This window comes from Epinephelus moara, chromosome 19 (genome assembly GCF_006386435.1).
Source record: "Epinephelus moara isolate mb chromosome 19, YSFRI_EMoa_1.0, whole genome shotgun sequence".
Classification (NCBI taxonomy): Eukaryota; Metazoa; Chordata; class Actinopteri; order Perciformes; family Serranidae; genus Epinephelus; species Epinephelus moara.
Genome location: NC_065524.1, coordinates 7,312,818 through 7,336,095, shown reverse-complemented (window position 1 = coordinate 7,336,095; position 23,278 = coordinate 7,312,818). Strand labels below are relative to the sequence as shown.

Here is a 23,278-nt window from a genome sequence, read left to right as displayed (position 1 = left end):
ATTTTCACAAAAATAACAAAATTTTCAGCCTCATGGCACCACAGAATGATGTCAGGGGATCACTATTAGTAGCAGTCAGTAGGATTCATCCTCTGGGGATCATGAATATCTCTACAAAATGTAATGACAATTCATCTGGTGGTTGTTGAGAATACAGAAAGGCAAGCAAATCACCAGATAAAAGTTGGTATTGCACATTTTGTGCAAACCACAGATACGTTACACTTATACATTATTTTTCAGCAGATACACTGAAACTTAATGTTTCTCAACAGCACTGATGTGAATGTGTGGTTAGATTTGGCACAAAAACCACTTGGTTATGGTTAGGACTAGATTATGTTTTGGCTCAAAACACCCACATTTGGTGGCACAAAAGCTGCTGAAAAAGCACGGACGGGTCACTGAAAAACACCCAGGTTCTGTGGCTCAAAAGCCACTGGGACACCCCACGACGTGTCAGTAAGGACACCCAGGCGGGATGCTGCAAACACTGGTGAACACACCATAAGGGGTCACCAAAACACAACTGGTGTTGTTGTTTGTTGGTTTCAGACATCTGCAGTTGTCTGCAGCTTGGCAAACGTCACACCCTCCACCATCCACCAAACTACGTCACTTTACAAACACTAATATGCTGTGTATGAGATGGACAAATGTAACGTGTCTGTGTTTGCAGAAACGTATAATGCAAACATTTTCTTCTAGGCTGAGTAAGGAGTTATCGTTCAGTCTGGATCAGAGTGGTGGACTGACTGACCAGCAGACAGACGTTCCCCTCCCTGAAGTTAGGCTGTTTATATAAAATATGAAAATCACATTATTAGAGATTGCAGCATTACGCCTCACAGCATACAGCCTGCTGGAATTTCATTAGAAGATGGACAACAACAAACTATTTTTGAATGAAGGTATGGAGAATTTTTCTCACATATATTCATATATCAGAGACGGCACCTTATTGATGGAAATCCTTCCGTCACACACACACACACACACACACACACACACACAAAGTTGGTAAGCTCAACCAACGTTACCTAAAACAAAGATAGGGCACCGGCAGGACAATAGTATAACCTTTTCATATATTATCATGACAACATACAGATAAATTGTTTAAAGTGTCAACATGTAGCAAAAGTACAAAAAAAGACATGGATCCAAATGACCATATCAAAACACCGGTTATATATTTTTTTTTCTAAAGTCAGAAATTTTAAAAGCATTTACAATTTACACAGTACTCATAATATATTACATGGTAGATACATACAGAGGATTATGTTTATGATGCACCTCACTCAGACAAGAAACCAGCTCAAACAGGCTCTTCATATCAGTGCAGTGTGTCTATTTATATCACTACAGTACAGAGCAGTTCTTAGACATACGATTTCATCCATCCCACTGGCAACAATGACATCCAACTATTTGACGAATGACAGTCAAAGTGTTTAAGCATCACTGACACACAATACCTTTTACTGAAAGTCAGTTATGACTAATAACGGATACAAAACAGTTCCTTAAAAATAACTTAAAAACAATGTATATACTTTATGTGTTATTTTACTGGTTGAGTCACTTAGGACCCTTAGTCGTAGCTGAACACGCATGTGACAGCATCTTTTCTATTAGATCCCCTATGACTCCACTGTCTTACCATTTAGGACTTCACTACACTCAGCTTGGCAACACACTGTAGGACGGAGCTGACCGACTGTGAGACAATGAAAGACTACAGCCAAAGTACACACAGCCCCAATTCTTGTTAGTTTACAAATATCAACTTTTCTACAACTCCACTCCACTCATTACAGTCTCTGCATTTGACATTAAATTTGGGGCAGCAATGAGCCAAAGGAGGTTGTGATATCTTCAAAGCTGGTGTCTGGTGTCATTCCAAGCTAAGTTGTGGTGAAAGACCAAGACACATCATATTCATGTGGCGCTGCGTGTCATTTTTGGGCAAAGTGAAAACTAGCAGACAGGAGTTTGTCATACAAACACTTTTCAGAGGCAGAGCTGCTCTGGGGGTAGAAATAATCTCATTAGTTAGGTTACAGCAGGAACTCCACATCAACATCCTGAACATGCTGAGGGACCGACACAACTGTTTGGGTGACACAGATGTGGAAGGTGTCTTATCTGACCCTGCTTGCTACTCGACCTGGGAGTTTAAACCTTTCACAACTAGCTGGTGCCTCTACACTCTGATAAGGATGCCAACAACATGTTTTTGGTGATGATGCCAGACAGCCCAAGGCATCAATTGGTTGCAACCATGTCAGCATAGCTTGTTGGGTAGGGAGCTAAATAAAACTCTAAAGTTAGGCTAAACTTTGGCGAGTGAACAACTGGCATAACCCATTTTCAAAGGGGTCTCTTGTACTCTCACCTCAAGGTATCAGAGTGAAAATGGGCTCTATTGGTACCCTCAAGTCTCCCCTAAACTTGAGAAGGCTTGTTCCCAGTAAATACTTTGCTCCTTACAATCGGTTAACTCCCTCAAATCAAAGCTGTGTAATTGTCTTTTTAAGGAAAAACGGACAACCAGCCTATTTGAAGAATATTGAATCACCTACCATGTATTAACGCAGTACTGTTGTGGAACTCAAAATATTGGTATGGGTGTTAGTATTAGTCTGTACACATCAGATAATTAGTATTATTAACTGTAAAATAAGATACCAAAGTACATCAGTATGTGTTTCCTTCACCCTCCATATTGGCATAGCCTAATTCACAACTAGCCATACTATGACAGCATAATTGAATTCCTGAAATTTAGTTATGGCTTTTGGTTTTGGTGTGCCACCCCAAGATTTTTAGCGGCCCCCTCTGGCCACCCCAGTGAAAGATTTCTGGGAGCGCCACTGCAGTGGATGAAGCTGACCTCAGTTTTCCTGCAGGATGAGCAACTGATTAAACTGAAACCCATTTAAAAAGGCTAGCAGTAGCACTCTTGCTACCAAAATAGAAATTTGTGATGTCCATAATATTCAGAATGAGCTTTCTGAAGCCTGGAGTTTAGGACTTATGTCTCACTGTTAACTTGGCAGTTAAGTGGAGCCAGATAATCAGGGCTAATTGTCCACAATTGTTCCCTTATTATTTCCTACAGTACATAACTTACATTTAATGAGGAGTAAAGTGGGATTCGGACACGCATCAGTCCTCATCATTGTGTGCCGATGCTGACAGGTGTAGCATCTCATTTAGAGGAGCTGTAGCTTTAAGGCACTTAGCTTAAGCATCTGGCTATATGTGCTGCAGTATCTAGGCTTTATAGTTAGCCTTAATCTGCTATCATGAGTGTCATATCATGTATTAGTGAAGGGTCATTACCATCACCACCTCTAAGTGTTATAATCTCCCCCTACATAGTTTACCAGGTAGGCTCTTTGGCTCTGCACTTAAGGTTTACCCCAGACAATTACATCTCTTCTACTTCCAGAGTAGTTCTGCCTAAAAGATGTTTGCATTAATAAAACTCCAATCTGTTAGACGGTGAAACAGGCTCTTTAGTGACAACTGACTAGAGAACGTGAAGTGCTGCTGGACATGTGTTCTCCTCTCAGACCTCCAGGAGACTCTGTGGCCGCTCAGGTGCTTGCGGGGGGTCAGGCTGGAGGCGGCAAATGGGCTTATTGCACATGGGGCAGACACTGCGGATCTCTAACCATTTTAGCAGACACCTGAGAAAAGCAGATAGATGACAGACGTATTACCTTGTTATGTCATTTTAAAGGCAGACGAAGTATGCAAAGTTACACAGAGGTGGATCTAGACGGGAATTTCAGGAATCAAGTGGAGAAAAGGAAGTTCAAACAGCCAAACGGTTACAAACAGGGCTGAACAGACAGAGATACAGGATATGTACACAGATCAAAGGTACTGGTGATACAGGTACAGAAACGTCAGTCAGAAAGACAAGCAAACCGGTCTAAAAGACTGTTGTCAATGTCACACCTACGCTGCAGGGCAAAAACAGGTCTCAGTTGCTCAAAGCATGCTCAAACATGCAAGGACGCAGGGACAGGCATTGGAAATTAGAAGGAGCTATAAATGCTGTGACACACTGCATTGCATAATTGTTGCACAATTCTCTGTGTAGGCTATATTGCATTTGCGCCCATCAAATACACATTATATGAATGAAAATGGAATTTGCTTGTCATTTTCAGCAGCGCACCCTGAAAACATTTCTCAATACCCTTTTCTAAATATCACTGCTTCTCTGACTGCTGCAGCTGTTCATTTGAAGGCAGAGATCCACCATGCAGTGGAATTTATGAGCCATTCCTTCAAACTGGTTAGTCAAGATTTTTGCTTATCAATAAGTCTTTACAGATGTCTTTTAGATGCTAAGAAATAAAGGCTATCACTCCATCCATTATCTATAACCGCTTATCCTATTCAGGGTCATCTGGGGCTGGAGCTAATCCAAGCTGACAGTGGAGAAATCAATGCTAGAATAATTTTTTTTTTAAAAAAGGCCTATGGAGCCACAGACACACAGGCTGTTCAAACAGTGCTATTCCACATTGTTTCAACTGACAATTGTTTTCATCTTCAGTCTCAAACATAATGTGCGAGTCAGTAAAATTAGCTGCATAATTAGCAAGTTGTGACAAAGCTAAACAAATGAATCCAGTCTTGTTTTTTTCATTTGACTGTAACTTGGAAATGTAGTTTGCATGTTCTCAAATACGGAGTCAGCTGTTCAATTTCATCAAAGCTTGAAAAATTACCAAGCCAGGTTGTAGAACTTACTTCTTGTGAAAAGCATGGGAACATGGACACACTCCAAGCTCGTCCCTGCTGCGAAACTCCTCTAAACACACCGCACATGTTTGCTGAAAAGTAGAGATAATGGGTTTTAAAATCAGTTCATGACCAACACCTGAACCATTTTCAGTTAATACACTGCATCCTGATACAAGCACTATCATAACTCCTCAGTAAACAGCAATTACAAAGTCAGAACTATAATGCATCCACTCATAAGCTACTACTGGGGGATTTTTTGTTCTAAAATAATCACCAATAAAACTTTCCATGACTGCACTGCAGTACTATGATCACTGCCATCTGTACTACCAATCTTGACAATATTCTGTTTTTGCATTTGGTATACCAGAAATAAGCATGCTTCACCCTTTTAACCGCCAGGTGATGACAGAGAAAGCCCACTAATACGTCAGACTAGCCCAATGCCAATATTAAATTTGATTCCAAAGATTAAAGGAGCCGTATGCGACATTCAGATCATATCTATGATTCAGAGACTGAGCCAAGACTGCCTGCAGCACAAATAGGGCTGACAACAGCAACAGTGCTGACAGAGCTAACAATAACCCCTTTTACACTGCCTCTCCATGGCAGGAATTTAATTTCGTTATGCCACTTTGCCATTCTGTATAAAAGGTACAGTGACAGAATGGGGTAGACAGTCTCGACTTTAAGGCGGCATTGGAGGTAGTAACAGCGCCGAAACAATGTCTGTATGAACTGAACAGCCAGCAGGATGGTATCATAGGGCAGCATCGCACATTTTGATGACGTGTTATGCGTGCAACTCATCACGGGAGATTTAAAAAGTAGCTGATAGCAGTCAGCAGCTAACCCAAAGAAGAAGAACAGTGGCCAAAAATTGGGTATACAAAGAAGTCTGGGAGCTCCTTAGCCTCAAGGGGAGGACGAGATTAGCTGCCATGAAACAGGGACGGTAAATGATTGTTATTACCATGTTATACCATTGTTGTTGTTTAGAGAAAGCTGCCCACGCATATGTTATATGTCATGCTTAAGGCCGACACCAGAGAAGCTCGAATTAGAGGGAGCGTACCTTTCCTCTCTGGTCAGGAGGCCATATATCACATAGCGAATAGTGGTTTAATGCTATACTAATGCTCTGAATGCTGTATAGAGCTCCTTTAATGCTTATTTTTTTGAGAAGATCTTCTCACAGCTCCCACTACTTACAGTTAGCTGCTAGCTGTGAGTAGCTCTTATCTGTGTTGTTTGAATTTGTCTGACAATACCACTTTCTGAAATTACACTAACTGTGCTACATAGTCAATTTGGTACACTCAGTTTTCTCACTTTATCGAAACCTGGTCACAATTAGGCCTATTTTGTAGTATGAAACTAGGACATGGCTTATTAGACAGCCAGATGAACTGTCACACGAGTGCTACAGTGTACAAGGGAGTAGCTAGCTGCTGTGTCTAGCCAAGCATACAGAACCACATTTAAAAATAGCCTAAATTAAGTATGGTAACTTAAAAGGAATATCATAGGATGTTTGGTTGCGTGGTTATCCTCTGAACTTCAGTGAAAGTTGGACCAGGCCAGCAGTGACTCAGATGGTGATTACATGTGTGACATTTTTACACTGTAATTGGACAACTTTGCCAACAGTAATGGTGAAAAAATATCGTTTTTTCAAGCAAATTGTAGCTCATTACAGCATTAAACTTGCTGCGAAAAGAACTCTTGCAATCACTTCATTTTGCAACATTTTAAACACTTGAGTCATTAGACTTCAGTGTATTTTTCCACATTCATTAGCCATTTAGCATTTGGCTCATCCCATTCACTCTGAATTCAACTTACACCAAGAAGGCTCAGTTTCTTCCCCGCTCCTTTCAAAACAACCTGTTGACAAGAATGCATATGTGAGAAAACGCAGACAAAAAAAGCATACGAATATAGTGTGAATTACAATTGGACACTTGTCAAACTGGATTTAGAATTAACACATTACCTCATTATAACCATACTGTTCTCTTGCACCTTGTCGCTTGAGCCTGTGAAACACAAAAACAAACTTATGCTGTAATTCAGAGTCATAAAAAAAAGTTGTGTGCCTGGTGCTCCATATCTGTCTTCTTTCTTCAGGACATGTCCTGTCATGCTGTATGAATCAGCTGAGATACTGCGTCAAGCAGCCCTGGAATTCACACAATGCCAAATTCAAGTAACAGCCTGTGCTTCTGCACTCACCGTGAGCAGGTCTTTAACTCTTTAAAGAGCGTGCCCTTGCAGTAGAATTATTACTGAAGTTTTGTTTTAAGTTATGTTTATGTTAAGTTAACCATAAATTGGTGAAAGAATAAAGGGGTTATCAATATTTTGGGCTCAGTGAACAAGTGATGTTTTTATTTATAATTGAGATTTCACATAGGCAACTAGGCTTCTAAGCGTGTGTTTGAAACACACTTTTGCCATCACTAAATAAATCTACCAACTTACCATAATCTCTCAGTCTTTTATATTTTTCTCAGATATCCTTCTGGCAGCAAAATAAATCAACAAAGCAAAATTTCCTTAGCCAAGGCAAAACTTTGAACAGGTTTTTCCAGAAGTCCTGGAGGCTGACAGCAGTTCACTGACCCAATCCAAACCTGTCTGTAACTGACTAGAGCAGTGATCACTTGAACCTTTGTGATTTGTCAAACAATAGACAATGTATTATGTAATACAATGAGAGACCCCTGCACTGACAAATTACTTGTATTAACTGAGTGTAGTTTATTGAAATATTAAAACTCAGACTGTAATGAGTATGAATCACTTGCTCTCCCTCTTTACAGGTAAAAACAACATCTCTATTGTATGTAAGGAGTTCAGGTATGCTCTCTTAGGGCTGTTGAAAGAACAGATTATCACTAATTTATGCATAAGTGGTTGAGAGAAAGTGGAAACAACAAAAGAGAAGACTTTGGGAGGAATTTTCCTTTGAGGCAGATTTCACAGCATGTTAGACTTAAACTAGAATGAAGTCTCCTGTCAGAGGTGGATGAATTTGACTAAATGCTGTCGGATTTGTAGGAACATGCTAACTCTTGTCCAGAACAGCAATCAGACTGTGTAAATCCTGTGCAGGAGCAGGGCCGGAGCCATAAACATTCGGGCCTAAGTCCAAACCTAGGGGGGTCCAGGGGCATGGTTACCTGGGAAAAATTTCCCCTATTTACAGCAGTATTTTTTTAAGCCATTTGCTAAAACAGAATGCCTAAAATTCTGTACATCATTTCAGAAAAAACATAATAATTTCCAAGGAAAAAAATCAACCCGTAGAGCCTACATCCTATTTTGTATTTAATTGTTCTACAACTGTCTTCATTATTCTGAAACCATAATACAAATGTTGAGGATGACTAACTTTCACGTCTGCAACCAAAAAAGGGATTGTTACTATTTTTAAGTTACATAAAAAGGTAGGTTAGGAATTTGGCACAGACAGCATTACTAATCTTGAAACCTATTTCTGTTATAGTGCACTGGAGTAGAGTTCACAGAATGAATGTTTATCTGACAAATCTGCAACAGCTGAATCCATGCCATAATAATCTGGGCTGCGCTAAATGTGAATCAAGGATCCTCGATAATGCGAAGTAATGTGGTCCTTAGAGGTCCGGAGTGTAGGATTTAGGGAAATATATTGGCAGAAATGGCATTAAATATTAATACCATTAATTCATTCATTAGTTTATAATCACTTATAAATAAGAATTTTTGTGTTTTCGTTACCTTAGAATGAGATGTTTATATCTACATACGTAGCAGGTCCTCTTCCACAGAGTCTGCCATTTTGTTTCTACAGTAGCCCAAAATGGACAAACCAAACACTGCCTCTAGTAAGGGTCATTTGCATTTTTGCTTCAGACATCACAGTTCTCCTACAGGGGTCGACAACTTTAGCTATCAAAAGAGCCATTTTTGGCCAAAAAAGAAAAGAGTCTGGAGCCACAAAACATATTTGAGTCTCATAATAAAGGTTACACAACCTTTTAAGTTGAATTTAGCCTATCAACATTACCAATAGAGCTAAATGAGCATTCTTTAATATGTGTTAGCACAAGGTAGCTATTCTGCAGTGGGCTATTTTTAATCATTTGGTACTTTAACTTTGCAGCATTGCCGATAAAAGCAAACAAATTCATCCATGCACTATACATGCACTATGCACAGCTAGCCTAGCTAGGAAGACTCAAGAATACCTTAGCAATCGCTCGTGATGTTAGTGACGAAATGTTGAAACATTTTGTTAAAATTGGTGTATAGGCTACGCACTTTTACAGTTGATGAATATAAGAATCACTTTAGGCCTACAACAACAAACAAACTAAAGTCTACATACTGGACCTTTAACATGACTAACAGAATAACATTAACTTAATTATATTAGATTTAATTAGGTAATAGCAAAGTGGAATAAACAACTTGAGCATATATTATCTGAATGAGACAAAGTTGAAGGTATTTTAAAAACCTAAAAGACTGGCTCAACCTCTGTACAGGAGCTCTAACTCAGCCTTTTCTGTTGTCTTGTACCTGAACAGGTAGCAGCAGAAGATGAGGGTGAGCATGAGGATGAAGAGGCCGATGCCCAGGATGATGATATAGACATTGAGCGGCAGGTGGAAGAGCTCCTCAGATGTCATTTTGCAGTTGGGATCGAAGTTCTGCAGATCACACTCACACCCTGAGAGGATGGGACACATGGAAAAACACATTATACAAAATGGAAACAGGAGCAAAAAATATTATATTAATACAGCTAAAACATGATTTGGCTACCACAGAAAAAGGACCCAGGCATTAGGGTTACACCAAAATCACCAAAGTCTCACAGCAATCATAAGAGCATTCTGAGCTATCCATTTAATACATATTCATACCAGGACAAATATTAATGCATACTTGCGTGGAAGCAACCTTCCTACAGACAGTGAAGTATTATCAATCACGACAACACGACAGCTATTTATCAATCTGCATGATATTCATGTATAATATTTTCATAAAAGGTTGGCATTGGTCAGTGTGAGTCTAAAGCAACTCAAGCTTGTCTTTACACAAAGAACAAGGCACTCGTGAACAAAGCCAAATGTTGGTAATAATGCAAATACACACTCATGTTTTCAAATGCACTTTGAAAGTATGTGAAAATGTAATTTTTTAGACATGAATAGCTACAGTAAACAAAGCTACAGCCAGTTATTTCACATGTAAGGAATGTTGCCTGCATCATGTGGCATTTGGAAGCTCAGAAGAAACGACAAAGAAAAAGTGTATGCCTTTCCACACACAGTGCATAAACAGTGTTTTACACATGGCATTTTAAGACTGTGAATATATTTGAAAGCATTAAGAGAGCCATGCTGTTTATCACTTTGAATGATGTAAGCATAAATGGCTTGCAAAATGTGTAGTAGTGTGGATGAGCTTCCATATTTCGAGTCTTTATGAATTATCTATTTTTGGGTTATTTCTTTTCTATCTTGGGTTCCCAAAGTGCCCAAACCCGAACGCCTGCTCTCATTGTGGGGTCCATACCAAAAATCTGGTCGCCTAAAAATATGACACTTTTTTTGGCGTTTCAACTTAATTTCTGAGGTTAGAATTAGGTTTAGGTTTAGTTCTGATGGATACAACTAATTTACAAGGGAATGACATATTAAATTGTCCCCAGACAGAGTGAGACAAGCACTTCTGTGTGTCTTCTTACAGTAAACCCTTTCACTCTTAGCAGAGCAGATCATCCACAATGGCCTTTCACTGTATATTTTCTGTAATCGTTGTGTCCACTTGTTGAGATGTTAACACACTCAACTTTGTCAGAGGCTTGACAGTGGTCCGCACTGGTCTTCGTGACAAACCTATCCCATCATACATCATCCTGTCTGTGTCCACCTTCTATGGCAGGGATGTGGTGTCTGTGTAACGTGTAAGGCCTGGCGCACATGCACCACACTGCATCTGTGAAGCCTCGTATTTCAAATTGCAATGTAATACTGCTTACACTGTAGGGATTCTTGAGCTGCACAAAGTGTTTCAACTTAAGCGAAAGTTACAGAGACAGTGTATAATAACAGCCATGGAGGTGCCTTATTTCTAATTTTGTGTTTGTGTTTATGATAAGAAGTGTGGGAGAAAGGGAGCAAACTGAGTTGAAAATAACTGTTGTTTCTTTTTTCTTGCTGATATATTGAAACTGCAATTGGCTTTGCCACCTTTTTTCTTGTAAAGTCAAGGTAAGCTTATAAAGAAAAACTAATTAGTTGTACAGCAGCACTGAACATGCTTTTTCCTCATTTGTTTACAAGGGATACACTCTCAATTTTGATAAGTATCTAGCTCTTACTCCTATGTGGTTTGAATGCACTTACTCTAAGTGGACAAAAGTGTCTGCCAAATGCATTTAATGGCTGTAATGTAAAATCTTAATAGCATAAATCCATAGAAACCAGAATCAAACTGAGTTTAGCTACAGAACAACAGAGTCTATGACAGCAGAATTGAGAATTTTGTTTCTACTATCCTCATAATGTTCAGTAGCTATACCAGGAGAGAAACCTTACACATATTTACAGAGTTCATAGATCCCACAGCAAAGTACCACTCCAACACTGCAAAGCACTTTCATGTGAACTTTTACAACCATCCTCGCGTCACACAGGAATGTGTTCCACTTCTTGGTCTGCGTCTTGGCCTAAGACTTGTTACTCGCTGGTGTCTGGGCTCGGGGAGAGAGAAGTGTTTTCAGCCTGAGGGGTTTGAACATGGCTGTGTTCATTCCACGCAATGCACGTCAGCCTTAAACCGCAGCAGTTAACTATTTCTTAAGGTCAAGTGACACAACTTGTAACATGGTGGTAACCTCCTGGTTCAAAAGTCACTTTTTAATGGACAGGGGTCACGGCAGGACGGCGCAGTCTTCGGCAGTACAGCGGGGGGGTTAGAGGAGGGAGGGTTTGACAGGAGGGTTGGGAGAAGAAGGAAGCAGCTGTAATCTTAGCACTATGTTAGTAAATCATTGATAGTGGAGCGCTAAAAGGTAGGCCACTGTGCAAATGCATGCATGCAGTCTAGATAGGACTGTACCTGAACACTGTTAAACAGGAACAGTAGCTTTGGTTTGAATGTTTTGACTGGGAAATGATGGAACCTGATTGTGTAAAACCTACTTTGGAGATCTAAGCTGTTTTGTTGAATATGTTTAAAGTCGTATCAGTGGTAAAACACATAATAAACAGTATGGCTCTTACTGACTATGTCATAACTTTATGTATAAGATTTCACATTAGGATTGGGTTGTGGCAAATATTCATAAATCTAGCGTTAAATTTGTGTGGAGAGTTATTCGGTCTTAACTACTAGCTAGGAAGGATGCAATCTAAAATATTAACAATATACATCCATTTTCAAGTCACTTCTTTTACTCTAAAATCTGAACAGATTGTATGTTAGCAAACTAAAATTACACCAGGCAGCTACTTGGTCTAAATATTTAGTAACAACTAATCTCTATGGAAGATAGTAGTTACCTCAATGTAACTCCAGTTCTATGAGTACGTGTATAACCCACTAACGGCCTTCACTATTGGTTTACTCCATTATGGCACCACCTCAGCACCCTAAAACAGATGTTTACACTCACTGCCCAGTCAGGAGGTGGCATGCATGCCCTTCAAAACAGTGGCACACTAGTTACTTGGCTCCCTTTTGAGCTCAGCACTAAAGTAACCAGTGTAGAATCATAACCAATTACCTGTGTGGGAGCCTGGTTGTGCGCTCCTGCACATCTGGCACCGTTAGATCACAAGTGAATGTGGGTGATTATAATGAAGATGGCCAGAGACATCTACTCGCCTTGAGCCACTTCCTTGTCAGTATGGTAAACACTACATGTAGGTGATAAACAGTCCATCATGGGGGATCTGAGCTATCACCTGGCACTGTGCCCAAGCTTCCTCTTCTGGGGAGAGGAGACCCAACCCCAACGCTGAAGTTCCTAGGTTGATCTTAATTGGTGAAATGAGGCATGCAGGCAGGGGAGACCGCAAGCATCCCATCACACCATCCCTGGTGGATTGTCTCTAATCAGCACATACATTACAAACTAAGAAACAACCTGTGCTGTAGAGTAGTGCTGCCGCTCTCATTCCTTTCAAGTCGACAAGTTTAGCAGAAGAGTCTGAAGCTGATACAGGCTGCATGCATCCTGCTGGGTCCTGACGGCGAATAACTGGGACAGTCCAAGGAAACATGGCCACCATAGTCTGTACATAGGTTACCTTGACCACTGTAGGGTGAGCCAACAAGGTAAGTGCTGTCACTTGCTAGTGCTAAACCAGATTAGTAAGTGCTACTACGTCATGATTTGGCTAGAGTTAGCCAGCTAGTGTTAGCTAGTAATGTTGCCTGAGCAGCACTAGCCTAATAGTTAACAGAAACTAACTCCGTCATCTGGGCATAGGCGGCAAAAAAACCTTTGTTCCTGAGGTTAAATTGTGTATCATTGCCTTACAACAACTCCTCCTGCCTAAATCTAACCAGCCCAAGCAATGAAGGTGATGATGAGTACTAGAAAGTCAGAGGGAGATTAGGGTGGGTTGTACTTTTGCTACCCTAGGAAACACAAATTTTTGTTTCAGAGGAAATGTTGCATCAATGCCAGCAGTGAATAGCGAGTCAGTTAGGAAAGCAGCTTGCTAGCCAGTGTTAAACTAAATAAGCAAAAGCTAACAAGTCACGGTGTAACCAGAGTTGGTCAGCTAGTGGAGCTAGTGAGGTAGCCTAAGCGTCACTATCCTAGCAGTTAGTGGAAGTGTTCAGTGGCATATGTTGTCAGCAAGGCAGCAGGAATACAGGAACCTCCTCTCAGATTTGCTGCCCATCTCCCTCCTGGTATGAGTAGCCTACCATGGCTAGTTAGCCACCAATGCCTCCCTCCCCAGCTTTGAGGAAAGCAGAGGAGGCGAGCAGGCTGAAATAGTAAGGACAAACTTCAACAGAACCTGCCTAGAAGGACATCTTGGCAACACCAGTGTGACAAAGGTTTCACCGAGTGCTGTCTGCACTCAAGGTGGCTGAGTGGCAAAGAGAACCTAGCGACAGGTGTGCTGGTGTTTTTAAAGGTATGTCTGCTGGCACCTGATCAGGCAATGAGTGCAAAGATTTGTTTTGGGGTGCCTAGGTGGAGCCTTGATGGGTTAAACCTGTTAGAGGGCGAAGCACAAGCAAAATAGAACTAGTTTGTGTGGTGCAACCCTGTTTAACTATACTTAAATCTCCACTTAGTAAACACATCATTACAAGACTTAGCTTGAACTTAGGAAAAAATTGTACAACCAGTTCCAGGACACTTACCGTAACACCATTGGACAGGATGCATCAAATGTGCAAATGTTCAGTTGGCAAACCCTCAGGATCTTTGGGGTCGTGACCTCTCTGATATCACAAAGTCTGGTTTCCACCAAAGCACAACTTGTACATTCACTACTTTTTAGGTTCAGACTAGTTTAACCCTAATGGAAGGGCGGATGTGCAGTGAGTTAAATCCTTGTGGTCTGGAGTAAGCAGATCTGATTAAAGACTCCCAGTTTCTCAAGAAGACATTACCCAAATAAGCAGCTGCTCATTTGAACCTCAGTCTGCAGTGATGATTTGCCACTGAGAGACAAAGACAACAGTCTTGGAGATGAATCTGTGAGCTTTGTGGATAAAAAGACACCAATGTCCTTGACTATATGAGGAAATATACTCCAAATCCCATCCAGGACACTGGTTATGTACCTCTAGCCGTGTGCAGTCCCTGCTTTTTTGTTTTGTTTCTCCTTCAAAACATTGTCACGAGGCTCTCCCTCCCTTCATCCTCTTCTTTTCTCTTCTCCCTTCCTTTCTTCTCTCTCCTCTGTCCTCTCTTTTCAGATTTCCACGTCGCTTTCCTCCTCCCTGGCTGTGAAAACCTGCCGTGGCCAATTATGGAGAGACAAAGGGAAGGACATGGATGGGTTTCCCGGCAGCACGACCAGCCAACCAGGCAGGCAGAGACAGGCAGGCAGCTTCAGTGTTCCTGCGGAAAGCAACGTCTCATCTCTTCCCTTGCCTTCCTGCTCTGAACAAAGAACACAGGGAGGTATATAACACAGGAAGACAATGCTGCTAATGTTAATTCAGATCCAGGATCTCCTCTCTTCTCCTGTATTTCCTTCTCACATTCACTGTCCTCCTCTCCCCTTCCTCGTCTCTCTTCTCCACTTCTCGTCTACAGCCCTCAGTTTGTAAACAGATCCCTGCTCATGTGATTCGCTGTCTGCATCACAGCTCTGCTTTCACCGCCCCCTCCTTCCTTCTTCCTCTCTCCCTCTCTCCTCCCTCCCTCCCCGTCCGCCTGCCTGCCCTCCCTTTACCTCTCGCCCCTCTGGGGTTTTACTTCCAACCCCCCACCCCCCCTTCCTTTGCAGCTGCAAGCTATTATTGCAGTAGCTGCAGAGCAGATGGCAGACAGGCAGATGTGGAAACAGGCGTGGTGAGAGGCTGTGATAGGATAGTTATAAGGTAGTTTGATTGATTACATACTATTTGTAGAATTGGTTGATACCAACTTTTCTAAAAAAAAAAAAAAAAAAAAAAACCTCTCTCATTGTTTTTAAAGATCATAACCTGAACTGATTCAGATAGGGAACTAATCCACTTACACCAAGGCTGGACTATAAACTAGGCAAAGTGGGCAACTGCCTCAGGACCCCAGACAATCAGAACAATGTGGCAATTAGTTTGTGGTAACATTATTAATTGTAAATATGTTTGTTAATACTGTAATCACCATTGAAGTGAATTATAAACTGAAATGATAGCAGCCTAAAGGTGACACCATGGATGTATAAAGAGAACTGGATACAGCATTAGACGTGGGGCTCCTTTCATTCCTATGAAAACTGTACAGTGGTGCATGTAGCCAAAAAAAGTTTGACTTCCCAGTTAAAAATTACCAGGATCTCCTGGATTGCTGTGAACAAGCACACAAGAGTCTTCTGCCAACTGCGAAGCTAACTCTCGGTTTAGCCCTTTGCTAACTTGAATGGGGATAAAAGGATTTAATTTTGCAGCCCTTCTATATCTTCAAAAAAAAATTCAAACCAAATGGATCACATCTCAATGGTGAAACAAGTAATTTCCCAGAGATTGTGATGCTTAAAAAATGTATCCATTGATTTACAGGTGTCTCTTTCCCAGTTAAGTCTGTGGGAAAAGGTCTTTTTGGGCCAAATGGCATCACATGATGGACCACGAAGTTGCAGTTACACAGTTTGGCCACTATGTCAAATTGGCGTCAAAGTCTGCTGCACTTCCTGGGGGCCTGGGTGACAAGTGTAGAACACCTGAACTTGAGGCTCCCATCCTAGAGTGTAACCCGCAAAAAGCTGTGTAACATGTAACAATATGTATATATATATATATATATATACATATATATATATATGTATATAAATTCACAGGTAGAGGCATGGGTAAAAATGAACTTCGTGCAGGCAGGCAGCGGGTGATTACAAAAAAATATATTTTTTAATTTTCAGAATAAAAGAAAAGATGTGCAGTACATGTGTAATATTTTGACATCTAAATCATTATTATCAAGCTGCAATTCCTTTTATTTTGAAAGTCAGTGACACAAGTTGAACCTTTGACGCTGTTGTCACATTCGTCAACGACATGGAGAAAAAAGTGAAACTTTGCAGCATGAAGATGAGGTGGCAGACTACACCACATCAAGTTCAAGGCACCCATGGGGGATCATTTTGAGATTTTATGGTGGTGGAAGAAGCGTGCTAAAATATTTCCTAACCTAGCAGTGATTGCACGGAATGTTATCGCCATCACCACTTTGACTGCAGCCTGTGAAAGAGACGTCTCTTCTGCTTGATTTGTAATTAAAGAACGTAGAACCCAGCTTAATGTGAGTAACTGCAGCCTATGTGTGTTTAATCACGGGTGTGGGTCAGGTCATGGGACTTTTATTAATGGGTGCAGGCGGGTGCAGCTTTGACTTAGACATAAAGACTGGTAACGGGTCAGTTCTGGTACTGAGCTTTATGGGTATGAGCAGGTGTGGGTTTTCAAAAATGGACCTGTGCAGGACTCTGCCTCATTCTTTACAGCGGCCTTTATTATATATGTTTATATTTTGTTCACCAGGTGCAAAAATAAGGGTGCCAATAGGGGCCCAGAGCACAATGCTGCCCAGGGAACCTCACGGTGAATTAATCTAGTCCTGACATCCACCAGAGTATAAACAATAACTATTTCAGTGTCATCTTTTAAATTACGAAGGTCTCAGAGGCTTTTCCATATAAAAGATATAATTCTGAAAAGGGGCAAACAAGCTTTATATTACAGCCCACATACTTTGGGTTGTACTTACAGTTAATAAGGAAGCTTTCTCTCACATTTTCAATGCTTTGTTCTGATAGTAATGCCCTGTCACTAAAAGGTAGGCCTAATAGCCAATTGTCCAACCTTAGTAAGGACTGTTTAAGTGTGAAAATATACAGCATGTATTTGTCTCCTTGATTGTTTGGCTCGGTTACATTTCTTATTTTTACCCCTATTCCTCATTTTTGAGCACCCTATTGCCCCATGGAGCAGTTACAAGGAGTAGTGGTTGAAATCTTCCCCTGTGAACTGGCACAACCCTTCAATATCCTGGATTTTGAATGGCATCTCTGTAAACACCCTCAGTGAGTTTGTTGCCAGACATTTTGAGAATGCCATTTTCAGCTGTGGTTATTTCTCATCCATGAGCTGCATTATCCTTTTATGGCAGCAAATTGAATAAATATAAGAGAGAATGCCTGAAAATACTGGTGAATCAGTTTGTAGTATGAAGGGTAGACTGTAAACAATTATTTTTGTAGTAAGGCTAGCTACACGACATTCTGGCCACTTAGCATAACGTTAGTGACTTAACTAATTGTAATGTTGGATGAACCCCTTTGCGACACACATACAATGTCAAATAAACAGTTGTTTACATTATTGGTGTCTTGATAATTATAACATGGTTTCGAGGGTGCCTCTGAAAAACCTTTTGGAGCGCTGTGTAGTCCCGAAATTTTACCCTACCTCTCTATCCCAACAAGAAATTGATACTAAAAAGTAATGATATTTTGGCGATTGCAGCTTTGACTTTGTTTTTTTTTTATCCGTAAACAAGTCCCCTAACCTTTTGAAAGTGCAATATGAAATCAGTGTAGTTTCCCTTTAACTAGGTGGACAAATAATATTCCATATCAGATATTTCACAAGTATCTGAAATCTGAAGCATGATATCAGGCTTCAAGAAGCCATATCATTTAAACCACACCTGGATAGGGACCAACAGGTATTCAGCCAGTATTATAAAGATAAATAAGTGAGAGCGACATGTGAGCAGAAAGTTAAACAACATAGGTAAACATGAGAGGAACATGAGACTGACAGTAAGATAGACAGTACAGCTATGATAGATGGACTGTAAAATGAACAAATCAGAGATGTGAGAGGATCACACCACACAAAGCCTGGTGTTTTGTTTCCTGTAACTTGTTCTATTTGTTTTCACCTCTATAATAAGTGTTAACAGAGTTCTCTTGGAGGAGAGCTGAGAATCACATTTTCTGCTGTCTGCCTGTGTTTGTTATTTGCTGCTACTTTGTTTCAAATGCTCTCACATGACCAAATGAACTGAGCCAAACAAGTAAATACTCCAGAGTTCAACTAAACCACTACACACACACTTGGTGTGAATGCACCCTGAGTTTATGGGCCAAGTGAGGATTAATGCAGTCAGTGAGTTTTTTTCTGCTGCTTTGACATATTTGTTGAAGTAAAACTACAAGTTAGACGATAAGGAAAAACATGTATGCTTGCATCAGCAGTTCGCTAAGAGAGACAAAATAAATGCATTTTAGATAGTTGTCAAAATAAAATAAAAGCACGACCAGCAAAAATAAAAGCATGTTTGGTAGTTCCAAGAGTTCTTAAGATAAGCAAAACCAATTTTTTTATTCTGATTATGTTTGATAAATGATATGAAAATAAAATGGAAATGGAATGGAAAAGAGGTCATTTACTGAAAGTGTTAGCTGGGAAATCTTAATATATGAGAAGAATAAGCATGTTAAGTTATATGGAGGATGAAGATGCATGATAAATAGACACATAATAAAAGTGTTTTTCATTTTTTATCTGATATAAGACTTTCTGTATTTTGTTGCAATAGTTTTCATTTGAGGATAATCCCATTCACCTGAAAGTTAGAATGACTATAAAGGTGAAGCCCCAGATGACCGGAGATCATCTAGGGACAGGATCCCTCCAGCTGCTATTCAGCGATCTGCAACTTAAAACCAGTGTGGACTGGGGGTATAAAGTGGGGGGTGGGGGGAATGGGCCCCTTTCCTACTTCCTACTCCTCTACTTCCGGTGCCCTTGCTTGAACCACATCCATCTTGGAACTTAAGTTTCATGCCTGCATCTTGCATGGTTGTGATGCTATTGCATAGACAAAAGGTGTCCACTGACAGACAGACAACCCTAACCCTAACATTTAAACACCTACCAAAGTTCTCTGGTTTCTGTGGTAGTTCCCACTACAATAGGTGTCTCCAGGACCACATTTTGCCATTTTGAGACTCATATGGTGAAAAACACATACCGGCGTCACTTTCACAGCTGGTAACATTAAAAAACACTGTATGGCTGCAAAGCCATATAGTAAGTCCATGCTTCTTAGCTGTAACATGTGAAGCTTACTTCAGAGTATCAAAAGGTCCATCTAGTGGCTGATGTGCAGAAGTGCAGCATATGGCTGCAACCCCAGGTAGGAACATTTCTTCATTTGAGACCCTTCATATCGAACCAGAAAAAAGAAACTTTGCTAACACTCCACTAAGTCAGTGTGTGTTGCAAAAAAACAAGTAATCCTACTTATCCAAACAACTACTGACCTTATTGTCTGTCACATAAAACATCTAGTGTAGTGTATTAATCACATTTAAATGAATACAAAACCATGTCTTGTAAACTGTCCATGACATTGACCTTGTATGTACTTGCAAATTGAGATGTCACACTAATAGAACTATAAACATGTATTGTATGAATAACTTCATGCATATAAATCATTTGTATTTATGTGTGCATGTCTGGCTGCCTCTTACTCTGTCTGGCTGTTCCTAAACTGTGTTTTCATGATTGGAGTCCTCTCTCTAGCAACGTCTTCTAGGGTCCATGAGTTGTTACTGAAGTTTAACTCTTCACAGCACCTTGTGTGTTTTCAATGAATTTAGCTCAATTCACTCAAAAAAGAGTTTGACTCTGCAGAGATAGAGGTATTTATTAATATAGTGCTGTGTTACTGTGTTGGTCTGTTCGTGACTGCTCTAAAGCTCTAGCTGTAGCAGTCTCAGAGATCCTGTAGTACACAGAGGATTCAGAAGAGACCTTGGTGCCGTTGATGGCGTTGTCCCAGTGCTCTCCTCTCTCTGGGGTGCATCTCTCGTCCTTTATTGGCAAAGGAAACATAGAGGCGTTTGGAGCCAGTGTAGAAGTTATTTAAAAAATCCATGAGCCACAAGGCAGTGGAGTAGTCAGGAAGTGTCACTAGGGCTCCTTTCTGCTCCACCTGTAGGGTCATAATAGTGTTAAATGACATGAAGGCTGCAGAAACAGCATGTTAAACCTTTAGGTGACTTTATCAAAGTATTTAAAGTCTTGAAGAAATGAACAGATAAGCGTACAATGCTTTGATTCAGGTAAAAATATAAAAATCACTTCAATTATTATTAGAGGTATTGAGATAGAATGCGCTGATGTTGTGACTGTGAAGGGACAGTGTCATTTCCCACTTGATTTTAAAGGTACTGTGTGTAATGTTTTATGTGTATTAATCTTTTTTTTTATTGCTAGCTAGCTAGCTAGCTGTTAAGCTACGCTGTATTGCTCTGCTGTTGGTTGCTTTGTAATTTCATAATTTGCAAATGGTAAGCTAGTACGTATCACGTATCATGGAGCCAATGGTCCATATGAAATACAGGAACTTACAGATGGTAATGTTATTCTTAATATGATTGTAAAATATTTTCAAGTATTCTATCAAAAGGATTCACGTCAATCACTGTTGTGCAGGTGCTCCGTGGCTATGGAGGATGCTGACTGCAGTTCACTTAACAGCCTTAGAGAGGTGCCACTAAAAACAAGGATTTTCTCAAAGTTACATACAGAGCCTTTAAAAATGAGTACCTTCACATTGGTCGTGCACGGAGGGAGGAGGCTGAGCACCTCTTGCCTTTGACGGAAATGTATGGGCAAGTTCTGAATATGAAGACACACATCCTAACAAAAGGAAACCAGAAGTTTTACTTAAATTAGTCAAGGCATCTAGAATTAATCATAAAGCTGAAAAAATAAAAGAAACATCAAGTACAAATGCCTCATTACCTGGTCGTAAACTGGTGGATTGCCCAGCAGACTGGGTATCCTCTGTGTCATGTTACTAAACCTGTCCTGTTGGACACAGGGTGGTCTGTCACTGGCTCTCTCCGATCTTTCATTCTTGTGGGCCTCTCTGTGGTGTAACAGACTCACAATGAATCCTTCGGCCCCTTGCAGTTTCATTACGGCCATGGCAGCATCATGAGCATTAGAATAAGTCACCCTGCCCCACACGAGTCCATCTTTCACTGTTTTCTGAGTTATTAGAGAAAAAAAAAAAAATATATATATATATATATGTATATAGTGTTACTATGAGAACAGTGAACACTGTGAAAAGTGAAAATTGTGTTTCCAAAATGTTTGTAAATCAGTCTGTAATAAAGTTACCTGAGCACTAATGACACATCCAAAAGGCAAGAACGTGTTGAGCAGATCCTCTGCAGTAGGATTGAATTCTGTGCCAGGACTTGGAAAGATTTTAATCGTCTGTCAGGGCAAAACATTTGTTTAAAACTAACATCTGGAAGTGGTTAAAACTGTATTCATTTCATCAGAGCAGTGGGTACACATTTGCATCAATCCATCCCTACCTTAAGATCACTTGTGTCACAAAAACTCTTCTTAGGCTGCTCCTGTCGTTGATGTTCAGCAGTTTCTGGGTTTAAATAGCTGGTGGTGTCCATCCTGTATGTAGAGCTGTACATCAAAATCTCAGAAGGAAAACCAGGTGGTGCAGTTTTAAAGCAAGGCAACAATGTTAACATGACATTGCCATGGAGACCATTAACATTCTAGTGTAGAGTGTAGTTTTCAAATGAAAATTATGGTCAAAGGGATACAAAAGTGAGGTGAAATGTGGTTACATTTGTGACATATCATCAAATTAACTAATTAAATGTGATTTAATGCTATGCTATGATCACAGCGAAAAAAAGAATAGACAGCTTTACCATTTAAAAAAAACCCATCCATCCATCCATCCATCCATCCATCCATCCATCCATCTTCTAACCACTTCATCCTCTTGAGGGTCGCGGGGGGGCTGGAGCCTATCCCAGCTGACATCGGGCGAGAGGCAGGGTACACCCCGGACAGGTCACCAGACTATCGCAGGGCTGACACATAGAGACAGACAACCATTCACACTCACATTCACACCTACGGACAATTTAGAGTTATCAATTGACCTAATCCCCAATCTGCATGTCTTTGGACTGTGGGAGGAAGCTGGAGTGCCCGGAGAGAACCCACACTGACACGGGGAGAACATACAAACGCCGCACCCCACACCTGGGATCGAACCGGGAACCCTCTTGCTGTGAGGCGACAGTGCTAACCACCATACCACTGTGCCGCCCCCATTTCAAAAATAAACATTTTAATGTTCTAACAAGAATAAATGTATTTAAGAAGATTTGAACTTAAAATAGCAAGCATGCACACACTTCCTGAGACATGTAGCATTGTACATTTAAGGTGTATTTGGAAATACTCACTGCGAATGCTGGGGTGCACTCTGGCACAAACTGGACCATTCATAAATCTGGAGTGCTGTTGAAGCAACTTTTTTAAGTCTTACATGTTCATTGCTAATTCTTACTAGGGCCAATCATAAGAATTGTTCTAGTGGTTGGTTTCTTGGTCTCTGGGTCATTTTGTGCAATGTTCTTGATGGAAACCTGGAGGCTACAGGATACATACACCATACACACAAACCAAAACATTAAAACCACTGATAGGTGACGTGAACAACATTGATCATCTTGGGTTCTGACATTCATGTGGTTGCCACCAGACACGCTCCACCCACCTAAACACCGTTGCAGATCAGGTACCCCCCCCTTATGGCAGCGGCACTCCCCAGTAGCAGTGGCCACCCAGCAGGACAATGCACCATGCCACACCACAAAAACTGCTCAGGAGTGGCCCGAGGAACATGACAGAGACCTCAGGGCATTGACCTGGCCTCCAAATTCCTCAAATCCCAGTCTGATCAAGC

At 40.7% G+C, this 23,278-nt stretch overlaps 2 protein-coding genes across 3 annotated transcripts; both read right to left on the bottom strand.

Moving 5' to 3' along the window:
* Positions 1-943: 943 nt before the first annotated feature.
* On the bottom strand, positions 944-15,107 carry LOC126406924 (RING finger protein 122-like). Of its 2 annotated transcripts, none has more exons than XM_050071511.1 (6): positions 14,596-15,107; positions 9,349-9,499; positions 6,776-6,818; positions 6,625-6,666; positions 4,780-4,862; positions 944-3,701 (listed from the first exon to the last, which is right to left on the bottom strand). In XM_050071511.1, the coding sequence occupies exons 2-6, from the start codon at positions 9,456-9,458 to the stop codon at positions 3,581-3,583; spliced, it is 399 nt and encodes a 132-aa protein (XP_049927468.1). In that variant the 5' UTR covers positions 9,459-9,499; positions 14,596-15,107; the 3' UTR covers positions 944-3,580. The 2 variants fall into 2 exon arrangements, with proteins under 2 accessions (XP_049927468.1, XP_049927467.1); XM_050071510.1 differs by having other exon boundaries at positions 946-3,701; positions 14,170-15,107.
* A 5,168-nt stretch (positions 15,108-20,275) lies between these two features.
* Positions 20,276-21,988, bottom strand: LOC126407122 (uncharacterized). The gene is made up of 5 exons (XM_050071804.1): positions 21,870-21,988; positions 21,667-21,765; positions 21,283-21,531; positions 21,085-21,177; positions 20,276-20,467 (listed from the first exon to the last, which is right to left on the bottom strand). Exons 1-5 carry the CDS (start codon positions 21,981-21,983, stop codon positions 20,276-20,278), a joined length of 747 nt encoding a protein of 248 aa, XP_049927761.1. The 5' UTR covers positions 21,984-21,988.
* Between the last annotated feature and the right edge of the window lie 1,290 nt (positions 21,989-23,278).